The sequence below is a fragment of the Mya arenaria genome, chromosome 13 (genome assembly GCF_026914265.1).
Source record: "Mya arenaria isolate MELC-2E11 chromosome 13, ASM2691426v1".
In the NCBI taxonomy this organism is placed as follows: domain Eukaryota; kingdom Metazoa; phylum Mollusca; class Bivalvia; order Myida; family Myidae; genus Mya; species Mya arenaria.
Genome location: NC_069134.1, coordinates 34,690,954 through 34,712,260, shown reverse-complemented (window position 1 = coordinate 34,712,260; position 21,307 = coordinate 34,690,954). Strand labels below are relative to the sequence as shown.

At 35.0% G+C, this 21,307-nt stretch overlaps 1 protein-coding gene across 1 annotated transcript in view; it reads left to right on the top strand.

The window, feature by feature from the left end:
• Nucleotides 1-16,743, top strand: part of LOC128213154 (complement C5-like) — a 46,781-nt gene extending 30,038 nt beyond the window's left edge. The window contains exons 32-42 of the mRNA XM_052918705.1: nucleotides 6,614-6,766; nucleotides 6,895-7,094; nucleotides 10,854-11,009; nucleotides 11,452-11,539; nucleotides 12,310-12,387; nucleotides 12,932-13,040; nucleotides 13,547-13,645; nucleotides 13,907-14,050; nucleotides 15,082-15,171; nucleotides 15,548-15,689; nucleotides 16,151-16,743. Of these exons, the coding sequence (XP_052774665.1) occupies nucleotides 6,614-6,766; nucleotides 6,895-7,094; nucleotides 10,854-11,009; nucleotides 11,452-11,539; nucleotides 12,310-12,387; nucleotides 12,932-13,040; nucleotides 13,547-13,645; nucleotides 13,907-14,050; nucleotides 15,082-15,171; nucleotides 15,548-15,689; nucleotides 16,151-16,271 (1,380 nt within the window). The 3' untranslated portion in view covers nucleotides 16,272-16,743. The remainder of the gene's footprint in view (nucleotides 1-6,613; nucleotides 6,767-6,894; nucleotides 7,095-10,853; nucleotides 11,010-11,451; nucleotides 11,540-12,309; nucleotides 12,388-12,931; nucleotides 13,041-13,546; nucleotides 13,646-13,906; nucleotides 14,051-15,081; nucleotides 15,172-15,547; nucleotides 15,690-16,150) is intronic.
• Nucleotides 16,744-21,307: the final 4,564 nt, after the last annotated feature.

The window sequence follows — 21,307 nt, the reverse complement described above, 5'->3', positions numbered from 1 at the left end:
TTCTTAAAATATTGGATAGTTCTTCGATTAATGGAGAGTTAGTTGAATAAAGAACGTTTTACAAAAAAAAACAATGGGTGACGAAACAGATTTGTTTCAAGTTGGCTAAATGAGTGCTTAAACGTAGTCTTATGAACATATCAGTATCGTATGTAGTGTTTCATTTGTGCTCGAAGGATAAATTATAATATTTTTGGTATAAGCACATATCCTTATCTTATATAGTGTTTGAAGGTTGTTAAGGGGCATTGCTTTATTATATAGTGTTTGAAGGTTGTTAAGGGGCATTCCTTATCTTATATAGTGTGTGAAGGTTGTTAAGGGGCATTCCCTTATTATAAAGTGTTTGAAGGTTGTTAAGGGGCATTCCCTTATTAAATAGTGTTTTTAGGATGTTAAGAGGTATTCCTTTATTATATAGTGTTTGAAGGTTGTTAAGGGGCATTCCTTTATTATATAGTGTTTGAAGGTTGTTAAGGGGCATTTCTTTATTATATAGTGTTTGAAGGTTGTTAAGAGGCATTCCCTAATTATATAGTGTTTGAAGGTTGTTAAGGGGCATTCCTTTATTATATAGTGTTTGAAGGATGTTAAGGGTCATTCATTTATTATATAGTGTTTGTAGGGTGGTTAAAGGGCATTCATTTATCATATAGTGTTTGAAGGTTGTTAAGGGGCATTCCTTTATTATATAGTGTTTGAAGGTTGTAAAAGGGCATTCCCTAATTATATAGTGTTTGAAGGTTGTTAAGGGGCATTCCTTTATTATATAGTGTTTGAAGGTTGTAAAGGGGCATTCCTTTATTATATAGTGTTTGAAGGTTGTTAAGGGGCATTCCCTTATTATATAGTGTTTAAGGGTTGTTAAGGGGTATTCCCTTATAATATAATGTTTGAAGGTTGTAAAGGGGCATTCCCTTATTATATAGTGTTTGAAGGTTGTAAAGGGGCATTCCCTAATTATATAGTGTTTGAAGGTAGTTTAGGGACATTCCTTTATTATAAAGTGTTTGAAGGTTGTTTAGGGGCATTCCTTTATTATATAGTGTTTGAAGGTTGTTTAGGGGCATTCCTTTATTATATAATGTTTGAAGGTTGTTAAGGGGCATTCCTTTATTATATAATGTTTGAAGGTTGTTTAGGGACATTCCTTTATTATATAGTATTTGAAGGTTGTTTAGGGGCATTCCTTTATTATATAGTGTTTGAAGGTTGTTAAGGGGCATTCCTTTATTATATAATGTTTGAAGGTTGTAAAGGGGCATTCCCTTATTATATAGTGTTTGAAGGATGTTAACGGGTATTCCCTTATTATATAGTGTTTGAAGGTTGTAAAGGGGCATGCCCTTATTATATAGTGTTTGAAGGTAGTTTAGGGACATTCCTATATTATAAAGTGTTTGAAGGTTGTTAAAGGGCATTCCTTTATTATAAAGTGTTTGAAGGTTGTTTAGGGGCATTCCTTTATTATTTAATGTTTGAAGGTTGTTAAGGGGCATTCCTTTATTATATAGTGTTTGAAGGTTGTTTAGGGGCATTCCTTTATTATATCGTGTTTGAAGGATGTTAAGGAGTATTCCTTATTATATAGTGTTTGAAGGTTGTTAAGGGGCATTCCTTATTATATAGTGTTTGAAGGTTGTGAAGGGGCATTCCTTTATTATATAGTGTTTGAAGGTTGTTAAGGGGCATTCCTTATTATATAGTGTTTGAAGGTTGTAAAGGGGCATTCCTTTATTATATAGTGTTTGAAGGTTGTTAAGGGGCATTCCTTTATTATATAGTGTTTGAAGGTTGTTAAGGGGCATTTCCTTATTATATAGTGTTTGAGGGTTGTTAAGGGGTATTCCCTTATAATATAATGTTTAAAGGTTGTAAAGGGGCATTCCCTTATTATATAGTGTTTGAAGGATGTTAACGGGCATTCCCTTATTATATAGTGTTTGAAGGTTGTAAAGGGGCATTCCCTAATTATATAGTGTTTGAAGGTTGTAAAGGGGCATTCCCTTATTATATAGTGTTTGAAGGTTGTAAAGGGGCATTCCCTAATTATATAGTGTTTGAAGGTTGTAAAGGGGCATTCCCTAATTATATAGTGTTTGAAGGTTGTTTAGGGGCATTCCTTTATTATATAATGTTTGAAGGTTGTAAAGGGGCATTCCTTTATTATAAAGTGTTTGAAGGTTGTTTAGGGGCATTCCTTTATTATATAATGTTTGAAGGTTGTAAAGGGGCATTCCTTTATTATAAAGTGTTTGAAGGTTGTTTAGGGGCATTCCTTTATTATATAATGTTTGAAGGTTGTAAAGGGGCATTCCTTTATTATAAAGTGTTTGAAGGTTGTTAAGGGGCATTCCTTTATTATATAGTGTTTGAAGGTTGTAAAGGGGCATTCCCTAATTATATAATGTTTGAAGGTTGTTAAGGGGCATTCCTTTATTATAAAGTGTTTGAAGGTAGTTTAGGGACATTCCTTTATTATAAAGTGTTTGAAGGTGGTTTAGGGACATTCCTTTATTATATAATGTTTGAAGGTTGTTAAGGGGCATTCCTTTATTATATAGTGTTTGAAGGTTGTTAAGGGGCATTCCTTTATTATATAGTGTTTGAAGGTAATTTAGGGACATTCCTTTATTATAAAGTGTTTGAAGGTTGTTTAGGGACATTCCTTTATTATATAGTGTTTGAAGGTTGTTAAGGGGCATTCCTTATTATATAATGTTTGAAGGTTGTTAAGGGGCATTCCTTTATTATATAGTGTTTGAAGGTTGTTTAGGAGCATTCCTTTATTATATCGTGTTTGAAGGATGTTAAGGAGTATTCCTTATTATATAGTGTTTGAAGGTTGTTAAGTGGCATTCCTCATCTTATATAGTGGTTGAAGGTTGTTAAGGGGCATTCCCTTACCTTATTTAGTGTTTGAAGGTTGTTAAGGGGCATTCCCTTATCTTATATAGTGGCTGAAGGTTGTTAAGGGGCATTCCTTTATTATATAATGTTTGAAGGTTGTTAAGGGGCATTCCTTATTATAAAATGTTTGAAGGTTGTTAAGGGGCATTCCTTTATTATATAGTGTTTGAAGGTTGTTTAGGAGCATTCCTTTATTATATCGTGTTTGAAGGATGTTAAGGAGTATTCCTTATTATATAGTGTTTGAAGGTTGTTAAGGGGCATTCCTTATCTTATATAGTGGTTGAAGGTTGTTAAGGGGCATTCCCTTATCTTATATAGTGGCTGAAGGTTGTTAAGGGGCATTCCTTTATTATATAATGTTTGAAGGTTGTTAAGGGGCATTCCTTTATTATATAGTGTTTGAAGGTTGTTTAGGAGCATTCCTTTATTATATCGTGTTTGAAGGATGTTAAGGAGTATTCCTTATTATATAGTGTTTGAAGGTTGTTAAGGGGCATTCCTTATCTTATATAGTGGTTAAAGGTTTTTAAGGGTCATTCCCTTACCTTATTTAGTGTTTGAAGGTTGTTAAGGGGCATTCCTTTATTATATAATGTTTGAAGGTTGTTAAGGGGCATTCCTTTATTATATAGTGTTTGAAGGTTGTTTAGGAGCATTCCTTTATTATATCGTGTTTGAAGGATGTTAAGGAGTATTCCTTATTATATAGTGTCTGAAGGTTGTTAAGGGGCATTCCTTATCTTATGTAGTGGTTAAAGGTTTTTAAGGGTCATTCCCTTACCTTATTTAGTGTTTGAAGGTTGTTAAGGGGCATTCCCTTATCTTATATAGTGGCTGAAGGTTGTTAAGGGGCATTCCCTTATTATATAGTGTTTGAAGGTTGTTAAGGGGCATTCCCTTATCTTATATATAGTGGTTGAAGGTTGTTATGGGGCATTCCCTTATCTTATATTTGTTAAGGGGCATTCCCTTATCTTGTATAGTGGTTGAAGGTTGTTAAGGGGCATTCCCTTATTATATAGTGTTTGAAGGTTGTTAACGGGCATTCCCTTACCTTATATAGTGTTTGAATTTGGTTAAGAGGCATTCCCTTATCTTATATAGTGGTTGATTGTTGTTAAGGGGCATTTCCTTATCTTATATAGTGGTTGAAGGTTGTTAAGGGGCATTCCCTTATTATATAGTGTTTGAAGGATGTTAAGGGGCACTCCCTTATCTTATTTAAGGATTAAAATTCGACATGTTGCATTTTATGGGGGTATGGTATGCAATGGGGGTGTGAATATATTTACATTCATTTAAATCTACATTTCTGCTAAAATAAATTGATTATTCAAGAGCATTTTCTCTTTTTTCTTTCTCTCGTTGTTCTCAACGGTGGGTAAATTAGAACAGCTATCGTAACCTAATTTTATACAACAATGAATGCACAGATAAAATAGTTCCTTATTTATATGTTTATTTTCTATCTTTTCAAGGTCAAGAATATTATAAATACGTATTATTGCATAAAATGTGTGTTTTCGGTCCGTAATCGTGGTGTATTAAAACGCAAAACCCCGGGCGTTATCGGTAGAAAACGTGCATTATCAGTAAATTCACGTGCCGTTAATGCCCGGGTTTTTGTTTTACATATGCGCTATCAGGGCCCGCATCATAACAATGAAGGCTGAGCGACCTGGTTTCTGACCTAAATTTGGTCAACGATGCAAACTTTTGCACAAAAACATATTTTAGCATATATAATGTAGCTGCATACAAATACCAAAACACACATATAACTTACATATTTTCTACTGAGTTGTCTTTTCCTGGCAAGCTGATGTGTTTACTAAATAGTGTTTTCTGCAATTGTTTTGACTATTTAAAGCACTAAATTATGTCTAAAACGACTAACTCCTCCGAACTTTAGTTATTTCTGTCGATTTTATTCAGAACATACGACTTATATGGGCATGATTCCATTACGTCGTATGCAATGAACAAAAAAAAAATCAAATATTTTTTCTCTGCTGCTGAAGATGCTGTACATTTTATCAAGACCATGTTTACAAAATGTTCAGGCTTATATTAGTTATCAAAACAAATAATGGTTAAAGTAGGACTGTATAAGTAATTAATAAATTACCCAATAGGTATTGTGTGTAAATAAGCCAAGTAATCCAGTCACTTTTCGAAAAAAACAACACTTTCAAAACGAATGAACACTGCAAAAAATGGCGTCGAAACATAATGCAGCTGCCGAGTTATGTTGCGGCCGGAATCGAGCTTAAAGTAAAACTTTTTCAATGACATCACACATAACGTCATACAAGCATCCGTTATAGATATTATTTTGAACTAACTGTTTTTGCATTTTCGTGACATTTAACAGCCTTTTTAAACACAAACGTTTCTTCAACTGTTCCATCCATCATGAAATCATCTACATTAAAATCAATCAAATTATCGTTGCTTATCTTGTTTTAACTGCTTTACTGCAGATTACAGTTTTGCATGTCGCCAATAATTTTACTACGATTTCATTGAAAAAATAGTTCCGTAGTAAATATGCCCCGCCCATTAGTATTATTGCGCCCAATGACAGGAGAGAAGTATTGAACAAACGCACGCGATTTCTATGGGAAATGCCATTGCACTTTATACAGATATAATATGAAATTGATAAACAACAACCATCGTTAAGGAATGAATTGTTATCTTATATAGTAGTTGAAGGTTGTTAAGGGGCATTCCCTTATCTTATATAGTGGTTGAAGGTTGTTATGGGGCATTCCCTTATTATATAGTGGTTGAAGGTTGTTAAGGGGCATTCCCTTATCTTATATAGTGGTTGAAGGTTGTTAAGGGGCATTCCCTTATCTTATATAGTGGTTGAAGGTTGTTAAGGGGCATTCCCTTATTATGTATATATAGTGTTTGAAGGTTGTTAAGGGGCATTCCTTTATTATATAGTGTTTGAAGGTTGTTAAGGGACATTCCTTTATTATATAGTGTTTGAAGGTTGTTAAGGGGCATTCCTTTATTTTATATTGTTTGAAGGTTGTTTAGGGACATTTTTTTATTATCTGGTTTTTGAAGGTTGTTAAAGGGCATTCCTTTATTATATAGTGTTTGAAGGTCGTAAAAGGGCATTCCTTTATTATATAGTGTTTGAAGGTTGTTAAGGGGCATTCCTTTATTATATAGTGTTTGGAGGTTGTTTAGGGACATTCCTTTATTATAATTATAATGTTTGAAGGTTGTTAAGGGGCATTCCTTTATTATATAGTGTTTGAAGGTTGTAAAAGGGCATTCCCTAATTATATAGTGTTTGAAGGTTGTTAAAGGGCATTCCTTTATTATATAGTGTTTGAAGGTTGTTAAAGGGCATTCCTTCATTATATAGTGTTTGAAGGTTGTAAAAGGCCATTCCCTAATTATATAGTGTTTGAGGGTTGTAAAGGGGCATTCCCTTATTATATAGTGTTTGAAGGTTGTTTAGGGACATTCCTTTATTATATAGTGCTTGATTTCTGTTTAAATGACATATCCTTAACTTATATGGTTATTTAACTTTATTACTAGACATATTCTTATTTTATACATAATCTTTTACAATGTTTGATCATTGTTTAATGGCATATTGGTATCGTGTATGGTGCTTTACCTTTGTCAATAGACATTTTCTGATCTTATATGGTGCTTTACTTTTTTAAAGGACACCGTTGTTGCCCTTCAAGCACTTGCGGAGTACAGCGTGCGAACCTACAACCGAGAAGTGAACTTGGACATTGAAATCCGGAATGATCAAACTTTACATAAGGTTTCTGTAACAAACGACAACGCTTTACTTCAAAAAGTCATCCCTGAGGTAAATTTACTTTGGATGGTGTTATGAAAAACAACCTAAAGATCGGAGATACATCAACGTTTGTGTTACTTGGCTTATCTTCCTGCTTAAATATGCATATTATAATTTAAGATTCATACTTCTTCCAGCTTCTGGTTAAGGGAACAAACAACCAATTCAAGGTCACTGTTAGTGGCAGCGGGACGGCTAGAATGAACATTGAGCTTCGCTGGAACAGGAAAGCGCTGCCAAATGAGAAATGTTATTTTGATGTATCGCCAATAGAAATCAACGAGGTGAATCCGGCATTTGCTGGATCTTCTAAAGATAGGTTCCTAATTAAAGATCAGTAAGTAGTTTACATGTTTAGCTCATCAAAATAATTTGACAATAGCTCAAAACCCTTTCAAGATATTCAATTTAAACTTGGTATACATGTTGCTTTTTTAAAAGACCGCAAGCAAGGTCTGTAATTCTGGCTTTAATATTTTTTTAAATGTGTCTCTTGTTTGACTGTGAGAAAAAAAAACAAGAGACTATATTATTATTCTATTTAATCTGTGTTATAATATAACCGGTGACATAAAGGTTAAAAATGTTACATTTAGCCATCACATATTGTTTTTATTATGCTTCCGGAAGGGAGGCAATATAACCGCTCCCACGTCCATCAGTCCATCCTTTCTTCCGTCAAATGCACTTGGTACGGAGAATAACTTAAAACTACTGACTGGATTTCAATGGAGATTGAAACAGCGACATATAGCAATCTGCAAAAGTGTCGTGCTTGAAAGTCATTATCCGAGAATCTTGTATAGTTTCATTGAATTTGGCCTAGTAGTTTCAGAGGAGATGTTTTTTAAAGCAAAACAGCAAGTCGGCCAGATTTTTGTTGTTGTTGATCAATCGCGACCCCTTGTTGTATTTTTGTAGAAGGTTACCCAAGGAAGCTTCATGTAAAGTTTCATTAACTTTGGACTGGTAGTTTCAGGGACGAAGTTTTAAAGCAAAAGAGGAAGTTGGCCATTTTGTTGTTGTTGTTGTTGTTGTTGATCAATCGTGACCCCTTGTTGTATTTTTGTAGAAAGTCGCCCAAGGAAGCTTCCTGTAAAGTTTCATTGAATTTGGACTGGTAGTTTCAGAAGAGATGTTTTTTTAAAGCAAATCAGGAAGCAATTTTGTTGTTGTTGCTGTTGTTTTTGTTGTTGATCAATCGTGACCCCTTGTTGTATTTTTGTAGAGGGTCACCCAAGGAAGCATCCTGTAAAGTTTAATTGAATTTGGACTGGTAGTTTCAGAGGAGATGTTTTTTTAAAGCAAAACAGGAAGTTGGCCATTTTGTTGTTGTTGTTTTTGTTGATCAATCGTGACCCCTTGTTGTATTTTTGTAGAGGGTCACCTAAGGAAGCTTCCTATAAATTTTCATTGAAATTGGACTGGTAGTTTCAGAGGAGATGTTTTTTAAAGCAAAACAGGAAGTCGGCCATTTTGTTGTTGTTCTTCTTCTTGTTGATCATCGTGACCCCTGGTTGTATTTTTGTAGAGGGTCACCCAAGGAAGCTTCCTGTAAAGTTCAATTGAATTTGGACTGGTAGTTTTAGAGATGGTTTTTTAAAGCAAAACATTTTGTTGTTGTTGTTTATGCTAAGTATATGATGTGCTCCAGGATGCCCTCTCTCTATATATACATATATTTAAGATTGAGAATGTTACAAAGCTTCAGACTGATATTTTGTCTAAGTCTAAATAATGCACATAATGTATATTGTTATACTTTAAAATCCGTCTAATACCTGCACTCAAAGAGAAAAAATTCCATAACCGTCTCATAGATTAAATATTTTATACCAGATACCAGAACTTTGCTGTTTTCCTTAAAACAATTAACGGTGCTAAACTTCAAAGTGAGCAAATTTTCTAAGGAGAAGTGCGACAGACCTTTGTTTTGTTTTAATCAGTTGGGTTTGAACTGAATCTTAAGGATTGGTTGTCATGAAACTCTATAACTGGCATTTTTTTCCAGTCTGAAGTGTTGCCTGTTTGCAATGAAATGTATAAGGAAATAAATAAGTAGTGTATACTATTTAGTCATTGCTGAATTATCATCGCTATTACTTTATTTGTTTATTCTCATTTTGTGTGTAAAAAGCATATCTTTAAGAGTATTTGAGACATTGACTTCATATACAGATAGATATAAATGAGGAGTGCAGTTAATTAGAGGAGTGCCCCTTGCTCATTTAATTATTATTTTTTTTAGGTCTTTGGGAAATTGACTTCAAACTTTACTTACAGATTTATCTTATTCAGACATGCAGTGCCATGAACCATTCCTCTGTTTTTAGTATCATGTGTCTACATTTTTTGTCCGGGGTATAGCTCCAAACGTTTTAGGGAAGAAGGTCACACCTTATACACAAATATATCTTATTGACGTGGAGTGCAGTACGCAAGAACTATAACTCTTTTTTAGTATTTTGTCAAGTTTGTCAAGTATACCTTTGCTAATTGGTTGGAACATTTGGATCATATTCTTCCCCAGCCTTTGTATCAAACACTTCTTCTGTACATATGTCGGTGGGGTGTAGCAGTCTGTGACTGCTTCTTCACCAATTTGCACTTTTCTTTTAAATTGTTTGTTTTTGATTTTTCATTCCGCAAATAATATGAATGATTTAATTCACTTTACACAAATTATCTTAATTTAACCGACATGTTGGTGATCGTGCTTCCCTTTGCCATGTGTATAACTGGGAGTTAGAAACAAATGGAAAAGTCATAATTTCCCATTTGCGCTTTCTTTTCCGAATGTGTACCCTGTCGGGGAGCGTACATCGTTTCCAACGATAGCCTTGTATATTGTAGTTTTTAACCATAGTACTATACGGTCCGGAATAACCTCAAAATAATAGTCCAGTTGATTACAAACTATTATGGTGAGCATGCAGGAATGTTTGATACTGCAAACAGCATATTGAATAGGACATGTGTACCCATAGTGTAACATTAATATTGCTTTGTGTATAATGAGTACATGTCACGGATTAATCTCTAAATATGTTAAGGCTGTGACACCTTTGTTTTTCGAAACAATTAATTAAGGCCATGTAAGTTATGTTCCTTAAATACATTAAAATAATATTTGAATATATATAGACAATGTTATGTATGATCTTTGAATATTTCTAGGCCGTTTGACGTATGTTTTTCTACTTTTTCTAGACCATGTAACGTATTTTTTCCAATAAATTTCGACCATGTGATGTATGATCTGTGATTATTTCTAAGCAACCTTTCAATATATTAATGAAATGTGACTTACGTTCCATTATTTTTTCTAGGTCAAGTCATTAACATTATTGGACTATAATTAGGTCATGTTACGTATGTTGTTTAAATATGTCTAGTTCATGTCACCTTCGTTTTCGAATATAATTTGATAATGCAATGATTATCACGGGAACAAGCACAGTTAAACATTGGAGGATTGAACGCATTTTTTGTGCGTTTATGCTGTATGAACACAGTAGGGCACGCGAGGATAATCCATGAAACGCACTAGCCTTAATGCGTTCACGCAGCAAGCATGAAAAAATGCGATCAATTCTGATATTTAGATTTTCAATAGTGTTTACTCGCAGTATCTTTTGCAATTAAGTTTTTGTTCTTAAAGAAATAAAACCGACATCATAAGTTTGTTAAAAAAAAACTGATATTTGTAACGTCATAAATCATTGGTTAAATGACGTCGCGCTTATCCAGTCGGAGAGCAATATTGATATAAACACTGAATTAATAGCTTCTTGCGTGTTATAAAACATGAATGTCAAGTTTCATCTATACAATGGACTAGACGAATGTAAGTATTTAAGCATGAATCAAGTTTAGATTCCCAAGGTAATGGCTCTAAAAGATATTAACGAGAGAATCGTACATACAAACGCCACACACAGACCAGACATATATTATATTTGCTTTTTCAAAAGATAAGCCATGTCACGTATATGCTTTGCATGTTTCTAGTCATGTTACCTATTTCTTTCAAATATATTTAGGCTATGCCACGCTTGTGTTTATAATATTTCTAGACCATTTTGAATACTTCTAGGCCATGCAATGTGTGTGGACGATGCCCTGGTGACGACATAGACAATGAAAACGAAGGTATCGACTATAATGACGTCGATGATGCAATACATAATCGGCGTAAGAAACGAGAGGCAGACGTAGAAACACCTCAAAAATGTGTTACATTTGAGGTCAAGTATGTTGTATTTTATTATAAAAACAATGATAAAAATAGTTGACATGTTCATTTGTTGAATATACCAGTACAGAGATATAAATACTTTTAATCTAGAAAAAAACATTAATACAGAATCTATATTATTATGGTTTGTCCTTTTTGTGTACACGTATGAGTATGTCTGAACAATTCGTGGATATATAGATAATGACTATTGTTTAGATGTTCGTATTATTTTAAATAAATATGTTTCCTCTTGTAACTTTGTTCGCTTATGTTTTAGTTCAAATACATAAAGAATTTAAAGTATCGCTTCGTTTTCTAAGAAATTAATAACGAAACAACAGTTTACATTTGCTGGCATTTGTGCTAAGCTGTAATGACCTACTCATCTCTGATTTTTCTCAGGGCGTTTTTTATACTAGGATAAACTGACCTACATATATCTAATTTGCTTCAGAACCGTCGATGATGATAAGTCGCTTATGTCCATCGTGAAAGTAAACCTAGAAACTGATGTTAAAGCAATTGAAGACGACTTTAAAGAGGTGGGTTAGAACTATCAGACCTCCAAATTTCTTAATCACTAGCGGATTCAGGGCTGGGGGTCGAATCTTGCGCCCCCGCCCCCCCCCCCCCCCCCCCTAACAAACAAATACGTAAAATAAAAATTAACTGTCGAAGTGAACATTTGATGTCAACACGTTAGAAAAAAATATGCATAAATGTAACCCCAAATGTATCATTTAAGACTTTAATTAGTTAAATTGTTTATGGGGAGCACCGTGTTCAGCGCTGTTTTGGGAGTTCTTTGGGAAGGGGTCGCACTCTCCAAGGTACGCATCTGAAATGCGCCCCTCATTACATTAAATCTTTGATCCCCAACTGCTACAATATATACAACTTTCATTACTGTCCATCAATGCTCGCTTAAGTAACTGAGCGGAAACCAATGTTTGACGCCTCGGAAACATTTTGTTCATGTTTAGTAAAATTCACCTTGACCTTGACCCCGACAACCCAAATAACTTATAATAAGTAATTGGACAGAAACTATTTGTCTACTTTAAGAAACAGTGACTTTGAACCCTTTTCCAAAAGCAATGTTTGACGCTTGCCCGCCCGTCCAACGACATACCAATTGTAATAATCTGGTTTTCGTTGAAAACGTGGTTAGAAAAGGAGTCCATGAAACACTTAATAAATCGAGCGACCAAGATATTAGTATACGTATAGTTGATGAAATGTCCACCTTTGTCGGATATGATCTGAGAAATGGTCTAGTTATTGAAAAGTTTATTCTGATTTTCTTTTTTAGCTGATGACGAATGGAGTCATCGATAGATATGAGATGCCGGAAGACGGAAAGAGTTTCGTTATTTTCTATATTAATGAGGTATAGCCAGGTTAATCAAGTTCCATGTCTCCTTTTTAGCATTGATTTTAACCTTGACCCCAGCCCCTCTTGTTAACTTAAGTTATTGAAACCATAAAGAACCGTTTGTCTATTAACAGAAACAGGTATGTCATCTTCTTGGCATCGTTGATGTTCGCGTGCAAAAACTTTTACCGTCGCCACAAGTTAAAACTCGTTCCAGATACGCAGATGAAACTTGGTAATCATGTCAGAGACAATGCGCACATGTTAAACAAGATCTTTTAACTCTGGCTTTAATATATGTCTGGTTATGCCCCTTTTTCGACTGAAATAAAACAAATAAGCATTAGCGTGCGCTTCGCGGCCGCGTTGCTTAATAATTGTTTTCAACATTAACAATTGGCATAAAAATATGTAACATATATTTAACAGCAGACTTGTGCTACATTTCTGTGATTTCTGATTGAAACTGGCATTGTACTTGTGTTTTCGCTTTTTAAAAAAACAACAACTTTGAACAGTCACTTCTACTACTGAAAGTACATGCATATTTTACATTCAGATCAGTCAGGTCCCAAGGAAGTTCATATTTAGACTGGAAGATAATTTTCAAGGTAGTACCGTATCACGACAGCCTGCGACAGTCGTTGTTTACGACTACTACAAACCAGGTAAAGGTCGTTCTTACGACTATAGCAAACCAGATTATAGTGAAACCAGGTAAAAGTCGTTCTAACTACTTTATAACCAAAAAGGTACAAGTTGTTTTTACTTCTGTTACAAAACAAGTAGAAGCCGTTGTTTACAATTATTACAAACCAGGAAAAAGTTGTTGTCTATAACAATGCAATATCAAAAAGAGCAAAAACAAAATTATTTCATATTAAAACTAAAAGGACAGACCGTTCTTTATTCTAGTTAAATGGAAGTCATAATTAATTGGTCATAAGAAATGTGCCCCATTTATAGACGTACATTAATATAAATTTATTTATTAACACATACTATATATATGTATGATATGTACTGTCGTTGCAGCTTACTTTTATCATCAATAAATTAAACATTGTTTTATTATTGAAGCAAATCAATAACACTGTTTTGGCTAAAGCATTTAAGAGAATAAAAGAGGTAAAAAATGAATATTTGTTAATGTGTATGTTTTGTTTGACTTTAGAAAAGAAGTGCATAAAACCCTATGGCATAGGTGATAATCACGGACAGGAGGTTGGCTTCAGGTGTGATGAAAACAATGACCAGTGCGAATGTCTGCAAAGTAAGTATCGTATTATACGAGTTTAATGAATGTAATTAACTTAAAATTAAGCCTCGATATCTTGCAACGCAGGTGACCTCGGGTTGATTTTTTCTATCCTGACCGGAAACACATGACATATATAATAAATCGATTTGTTTTATCGGTTGTGACGTCATACTCCACTAACCTGAGTCTCAACGATCAAAATTATAGTCGCTAAAAGTTATTCTGTTATAGAAGTAAAAAAAAACACTTTATTTTGTATGCACTCTTTTTCAGGCCAGTGTTCATCTCCTGTTGATGAGGAACTGTTCGATTACACTGTCAAGTTTAGCAAACTTTCTAGGGATAAAAAGGCGCAAACGACGAAACCAACTGACATGGTCGCAAATTATGCATGCAACTTGGAAAAGGCGAATTTCGGTAAATGTACTTTAATTATGTATTAACTGTTTTGTTTCACTTATTATTATAACAGAAATCCAGCTCCAACATTACAACAGTTGTATTATGAGCTATAACTTACATGGTCAAAATTGTAATTGTTAAAGCTAATGAAATCAAAACTGACCTCTTGATATATTATCTTTGAACGAACAAACCCTTTGAATGCCGCCAAGAAGCTTTTATAATACAAATGATACTTTCTTTACTCTATGCGTATCAAACAAAAACCGGTTCTCCTGTGTTTGAACACATGCTCTTTGTGCAACAAACACACTCGCTACATGTTGCTTCCAATATTATCAATGGTATCAATTTGCCTTACGTGTACGTTGCTTATTGTGATTGCTCATCGGAGTCGCTACACGTTGCAACATAAGGTTTTTTATTATTATTAATATGTATACAACAGAAATACCAATATAAAACACGGTACATCATATACAGAAGAAAAAACAGAACACACATGATATTTTCAATTATCATATGACTTAATGTTTCATCTATGTTAAATAAGCTTATTTCTTGTCACACCTTGCCATGTAAGATATTGAATTGCTGAGCTCAATTTTAATGTTTATATTTGTATAAAAATGCTTAGGGGAAGGGTGAATATAAAATTTAAAAGTAATTAAATTTGAATAACGTGCACGTTGTTTATGGTAAATTGCGTATCTGATTGTTCAATTGAAAATGCAGTTGGTTTGAAGATAGTAAATCGCGAACCAAAATATACCATTTAAGGTAAAAGTGTCGATCATCGAATGACGAGGGCACTTTTACTACAAAATGCAACATGCGTTGGATTTGGTTAAAGATATAAACGTGGTAAATTTTGTTGATACAAATACAAGTCATATTGTAGTAATAGTACTACGCTATAATTCAAATTCCTTCATACGGTTGTCCACCATAGTATATCCATAGGTGCAATAAGCAAATGAAAAGGAAGTTCTGAGGAAGTTCTTTCAAACTAAATGACAAGAATATTGTTTCTGCTCTCGCTTCAGTATACAAGGTCACGATTGAAGAGACTACTTTTGATGCAAAAGTAAATATGAGATATGCTACAGCAGTCATAGACAGTGTCATCCTTGCAGGTAAGGGAGAGGGGGGTAGAGGTAAAGCTAGAGAGAGAGAGAGAGAGAGAGAGAGAGAGAGAGAGAGAGAGAGAGAGAGAGAAAGAGAGAGAGACAGGGGGAGAAAAAGGGGGAATGATGTGGGAAGACAACATAATGGGACAATACCTATACATGTTCCAGGTAGATCTACCATTTAACACTTCGATCATGATGTTACACTATCCAATAGGACAGATTTAGAAATCTTCAATGATAACCCTGCTTTTATCGGTTAAGTTTATAGTTCCCGATGTGACGTAAAGGTATGATTAAGTTGAGCTAGTCTAGAGTTCCTTCTCCTGTCACGTTATATTGTACGCAGGGAACCAAGGAAAACAATCACATTATATTACAGGAAAAGAGAATCAAAATCCAGATGACGAAATTACACTCGAGTGGAAACTGATGTGCAAGCACCCAGATCTGAAAGTGGGGAAAACTTATTATATTGTCGGAAAAGACCCTACAATCTACAATGGGGACAACAACGCTAAAGAGTAAGCATTTACTAGAAAAATATGTATTATTAATATGATTTAAGCAGGTTATATGGCGGCGCCAATGGTTAAGCATGCTATAAGTTCATTGGTACGTTTTACACGGGTAATTAATGTTTTCTCTAAAAACTATTTCCAAGACATATAATATCAGATGCCAAAAACATATCTGTGTTTGTCCATTTTTTTTATTTACTAAGACATTTATGCATTGTCTCTTTTATTAACCAATACATTTCTTCAAAGTAATCACACGGTCATTTGCGAAATTTCAATTCACCTTCCAAGAGTTATTTATTTTTAAATTGGGTGAAAAAAGAGATAATTATATTCAAAACGATTAGAGATCAATAGCCTTGTTTTTAATTTCAAAATTACATCAAATACAAACACAGTTACGTCCTTAATATTTAACATTATCAACACATGTCAAATACGCAGTTATTGCCATTACTTTTCAGGCCTCGTTATGAACTAATGGGCACGACGTTAGTAATTGATCCCAGCTTCAAGCCGATACTGAGAACGGTGATGAACAGATTTGAAAATCAAATGGCGGACAACCAGGGCTGTCAAGATTAATGGATAGAACCGTTATGGTTTTCTGTAAAATTGCAAATACCAAATGTGTTTTAATGACTTGTAACTGCAATATGTGTATGACGTATATTGACGAAACATGAAATGCGTAATGCTGGTTTAAATGTGACATTGACAGGTATTTAACACCAGTTTTATTTTACACCATTCTGTCATGTTATGTCAAATAACTTGTCAATGGGTTGTCAGGTGACCCTTTTGTCACTTTTTTGTCACATCACTTAAGGCAACGGCGTGTGTCGTTGTTCTGTAGCATGTTATATAGCATTGGAAAACGTCCTCGACACTTCTGTGACATTTTACTCAAAGCAGCCACATACTGTTGGGTAAAACGCCAATGAAGATGTTTAACATTTAAACGAACTGTACAGATTTGTTATGCATGTTCATTGTTCAGTAACATACATTTATTTTTAGATTGGATACCTTATCCATAATAAACTATAATCCATTATTTGTTCGTAAACAAAGAAGTGGTCTGAGACTTTAAGAATGAAAATACCTGACGAAAAACAGTCTGATTATCCTGACATTTATTTTTGACATGTGGAGACCTTAAATTTTAATAAAGCAATAATTCAGAAACACACAATATTTCATACCTGTATAATGATCGGAAGAAAATATAGAGGATCAGATAATACGGTGTGTGATAGCTGATGTAGTCCAACTATGAAGCAATCACATTAGGGCATACCTTACTGATCAGATCAGCTAGTACGTTCTCAGATAGCCAAAGTAGTTCAACTATTAATCAGTTACATTCACCCATACCTTACTGATCAGAACGAATAAACAAAATCAGCTGGTAGAACGGCCTCAGATAGCCAAAGTAGTTCAACTATTAATCAGTTACATTCAACCATACCTTACTGATCAGAACGAACATATACAGAATCAGCTGGCAGAACGTTCTCAGATAGCCAAAGTAGTTCAACTATTAATCAGTTACATTCACCCATACCTTACTGATCAGAACGCACATATACAGAATCAGCTGGCAGAACGGTCTCAGATAGCCAAAGTAGTTCAACTATTAATCAGTTACATTCAACCATACCTTACTGATCAGAACGAATAAACAGAATCAGCTGGTAGAACGGCCTCAGATAGCCAAAGTATTTCAACTATAAATCAGTTACATTCACCCATACCTTACTGATCAGAACGAATATATACAGAATCAGCTGGCAGAACGGTCTCAGATAGCCAAAGTAGTTCAACTATTAATCAGTTACATTCACCCATACCTTACTGATCAGAACAAATAAACAGAATCAGCTGGCAGAACGGTCTCAGATAGCCAAAGTAGTTCAACTATTAATCAGTTACATTCACCCATACCTTACTGATCAGAACGAACATATACAGGATCAGCTGGCAGAACGGTCTCAGATAGCCAAAGTAGTTCAACTATTAATCAGTTACATTCACCCATACCTTACTGATCAGAACGAATATATACAGGATCAGCTGGCAGAACGGTCTCAGATAGCCAAAGTAGTTCAACTATTAATCAGTTACATTCACCCATACCTTACTGATCAGAACGAACATATACAAGATCAGCTGGCAGAACGGCCTCAGAGAGCCAAAGTAGTTCAACTATAAATCAGTTACATTCACCCATACCTTACTGATCAGAACGAATATATACAGGATCAGCTGGCAGAACGGTCTCAGATAGTCAAAGTAGTTCAACTATTAATCAGTTACATTCACCCATACCTTACTGATCAGAACGAACATATACAAGATCAGCTGGCAGAACGGTCTCAGATAGCCAAAGTAGTTCAACTATTAATCAGTTACATTCAACCATACCTTACTGATCAGAACGAATATACAGAATCAGCTGGTAGAACGGTCTCAGATAGCCAAAGTAGTTCAACTATTAATCAGTTACATTCACCCATACCTTACTGATCAGAACGAATAAACAGAATCAGCTGGCAGAACGGTCTCAGATAGCCAAAGTAGTTCAACTATTAATCAGTTACATTCACCCATACCTTACTGATCAGAACGAACATATACAGGATGAGCTGGCAGAACGGTCTCAGATAGCCAAAGTAGTTAAACTATTAATCAGTTACATTCACCCATACCTTACTGATCAGAACGAATATATACAAGATCAGCTGGCAGAACGGTCTCAGATAGCCAAAGTAGTTCAACTATAAATCAGTTACATTCACCCATACCTTACTGATCAGAACGAACATATACAAGATCAGCTGGCAGAACGGTCTCAGATAGCCAAAGTAGTTCAACTATTAATCACTTACATTCAACCATACCTTACTGATCAGAACGAATATATACAAGATCAGCTGGCAGAACGGTCTCAGATAGCCAAAGTAGTTCAACTATAAATCAGTTACATTCACCCATACCTTACTGATCAGAACAAATATACAGAATCAGCTGGCAGAACGGTCTCAGATAGCCAAAGTAGTTCAACTATTAATCAGTTACATTCAACCATACCTTACTGATCAGAACGAATATACAGAATCAGCTGGCAGAACAGTCTCAGATAGCCAAAGTAGTTCACCTATTAATCAGTTACATTCAACCATACCTTACTGATCAGAACGAATATACAGAATCAGCTGGTAGAACGGTCTCAGATAGCCAAAGTAGTTCAACTATTAATCAGTTACATTCACCCATACCTTACTGATCAGAACAAACATATACAAGATCAGCTGGCAGAACGGTCTCAGATAGCCAAAGTAGTTCAACTATAAATCAGTTACATTCACCCATACCTTACTGATCAGAACGAATATACAGAATCAGCTGGCAGAACGGTCTCAGATAGCCAAAGTAGTTCAACTATTAATCAGTTACATTCACCCATACCTTACTGATCAGAACGAACATATACAAGATCAGCTGGCAGAACGGTCTCAGATAGCCAAAGTAGTTCAACTATTAATCAGTTACATTCACCCATACCTTACTGATCAGAACGAATATATACAAGATCAGCTGGCAGAACGGTCTCAGATAGCCAAAGTAGTTCAACTATTAATCAGTTACATTCACCCATACCTTACTGATCAGAACGAATAAACAGAATCAGCTGGCAGAACGGTCTCAGATAGCCAAAGTAGTTCAACTATTAATCAGTTACATTCACCCATACCTTACTGATCAGAACGAATAAACAGAATCAGCTGGCAGAACGGTCTCAGATAGCCAAAGTAGTTCAACTATTAATCAGTTACATTCAACCATACCTTACTGATCAGAACGAATATACAGAATCAGCTGGTAGAACGGTCTCAGATAGCCAAAGTAGTTCAACTATTAATCAGTTACATTCACCCATACCTTACTGATCAGAACGAACATATACAAGATCAGCTGGCAGAACGGTCTCAGATAGCCAAAGTAGTTCAACTATTAATCAGTTACATTCAACCATACCTTACTGATTAGAACGAACATATACAGGATCAGCTGGCAGAGCGGTCTCAGATAGTCAAAGTAGTTCAACTATTAATCAGTTACATTCAACCATACCTTACTGATCAGAACGAACATATACAGAAACAGCTGGCAGAACGGTCTCAGATAGCCAAAGTAGTTCAACTATTAATCAGTTACATTCAACCATACCTTACTGATCAGAACGAATATATACAGGATCAGCTGGCAGAACGGTCTCAGATAGCCAAAGTAGTTCAACTATTAATCAGTTACATTCACCCATACCTTACTGATCAGAACAAATAAACAGAATCAGCTGGCAGAACGGTCTCAGATAGCCAAAGTAGTTCAACTATTAATCAGTTACATTCACCCATACCTTACTGATCAGAACGAACATATACAGGATCAGCTGGCAGAACGGTCTCAGATAGCCAAAGTAGTTCAACTATTAATCAGTTACATTCACCCATACCTTACTGATCAGAACGAATATATACAGGATCAGCTGGCAGAACGGTCTCAGATAGCCAAAGTAGTTCAACTATTAATCAGTTACATTCACCCATACCTTACTGATCAGAACGAACATATACAAGATCAGCTGGCAGAACGGCCTCAGAGAGCCAAAGTAGTTCAACTATAAATCAGTTACATTCACCCATACCTTACTGATCAGAACGAATATATACAGGATCAGCTGGCAGAACGGTCTCAGATAGTCAAAGTAGTTCAACTATTAATCAGTTACATTCACCCATACCTTACTGATCAGAACGAACATATACAAGATCAGCTGGCAGAACGGTCTCAGATAGCCAAAGTAGTTCAACTATTAATCAGTTACATTCAACCATACCTTACTGATCAGAACGAATATACAGAATCAGCTGGTAGAACGGTCTCAGATAGCCAAAGTAGTTCAACTATTAATCAGTTACATTCACCCATACCTTACTGATCAGAACGAATAAACAGAATCAGCTGGCAGAACGGTCTCAGATAGCCAAAGTAGTTCAACTATTAATCAGTTACATTCACCCATACCTTACTGATCAGAACGAACATATACAGGATGAGCTGGCAGAACGGTCTCAGATAGCCAAAGTAGTTAAACTATTAATCAGTTACATTCACCCATACCTTACTGATCAGAACGAATATATACAAGATCAGCTGGCAGAACGGTCTCAGATAGCCAAAGTAGTTCAACTATAAATCAGTTACATTCACCCATACCTTACTGATCAGAACGAACATATACAAGATCAGCTGGCAGAACGGTCTCAGATAGCCAAAGTAGTTCAACTATTAATCACTTACATTCAACCATACCTTACTGATCAGAACGAATATATACAAGATCAGCTGGCAGAACGGTCTCAGATAGCCAAAGTAGTTCAACTATAAATCAGTTACATTCACCCATACCTTACTGATCAGAACAAATATACAGAATCAGCTGGCAGAACGGTCTCAGATAGCCAAAGTAGTTCAACTATTAATCAGTTACATTCAACCATACCTTACTGATCAGAACGAATATACAGAATCAGCTGGCAGAACAGTCTCAGATA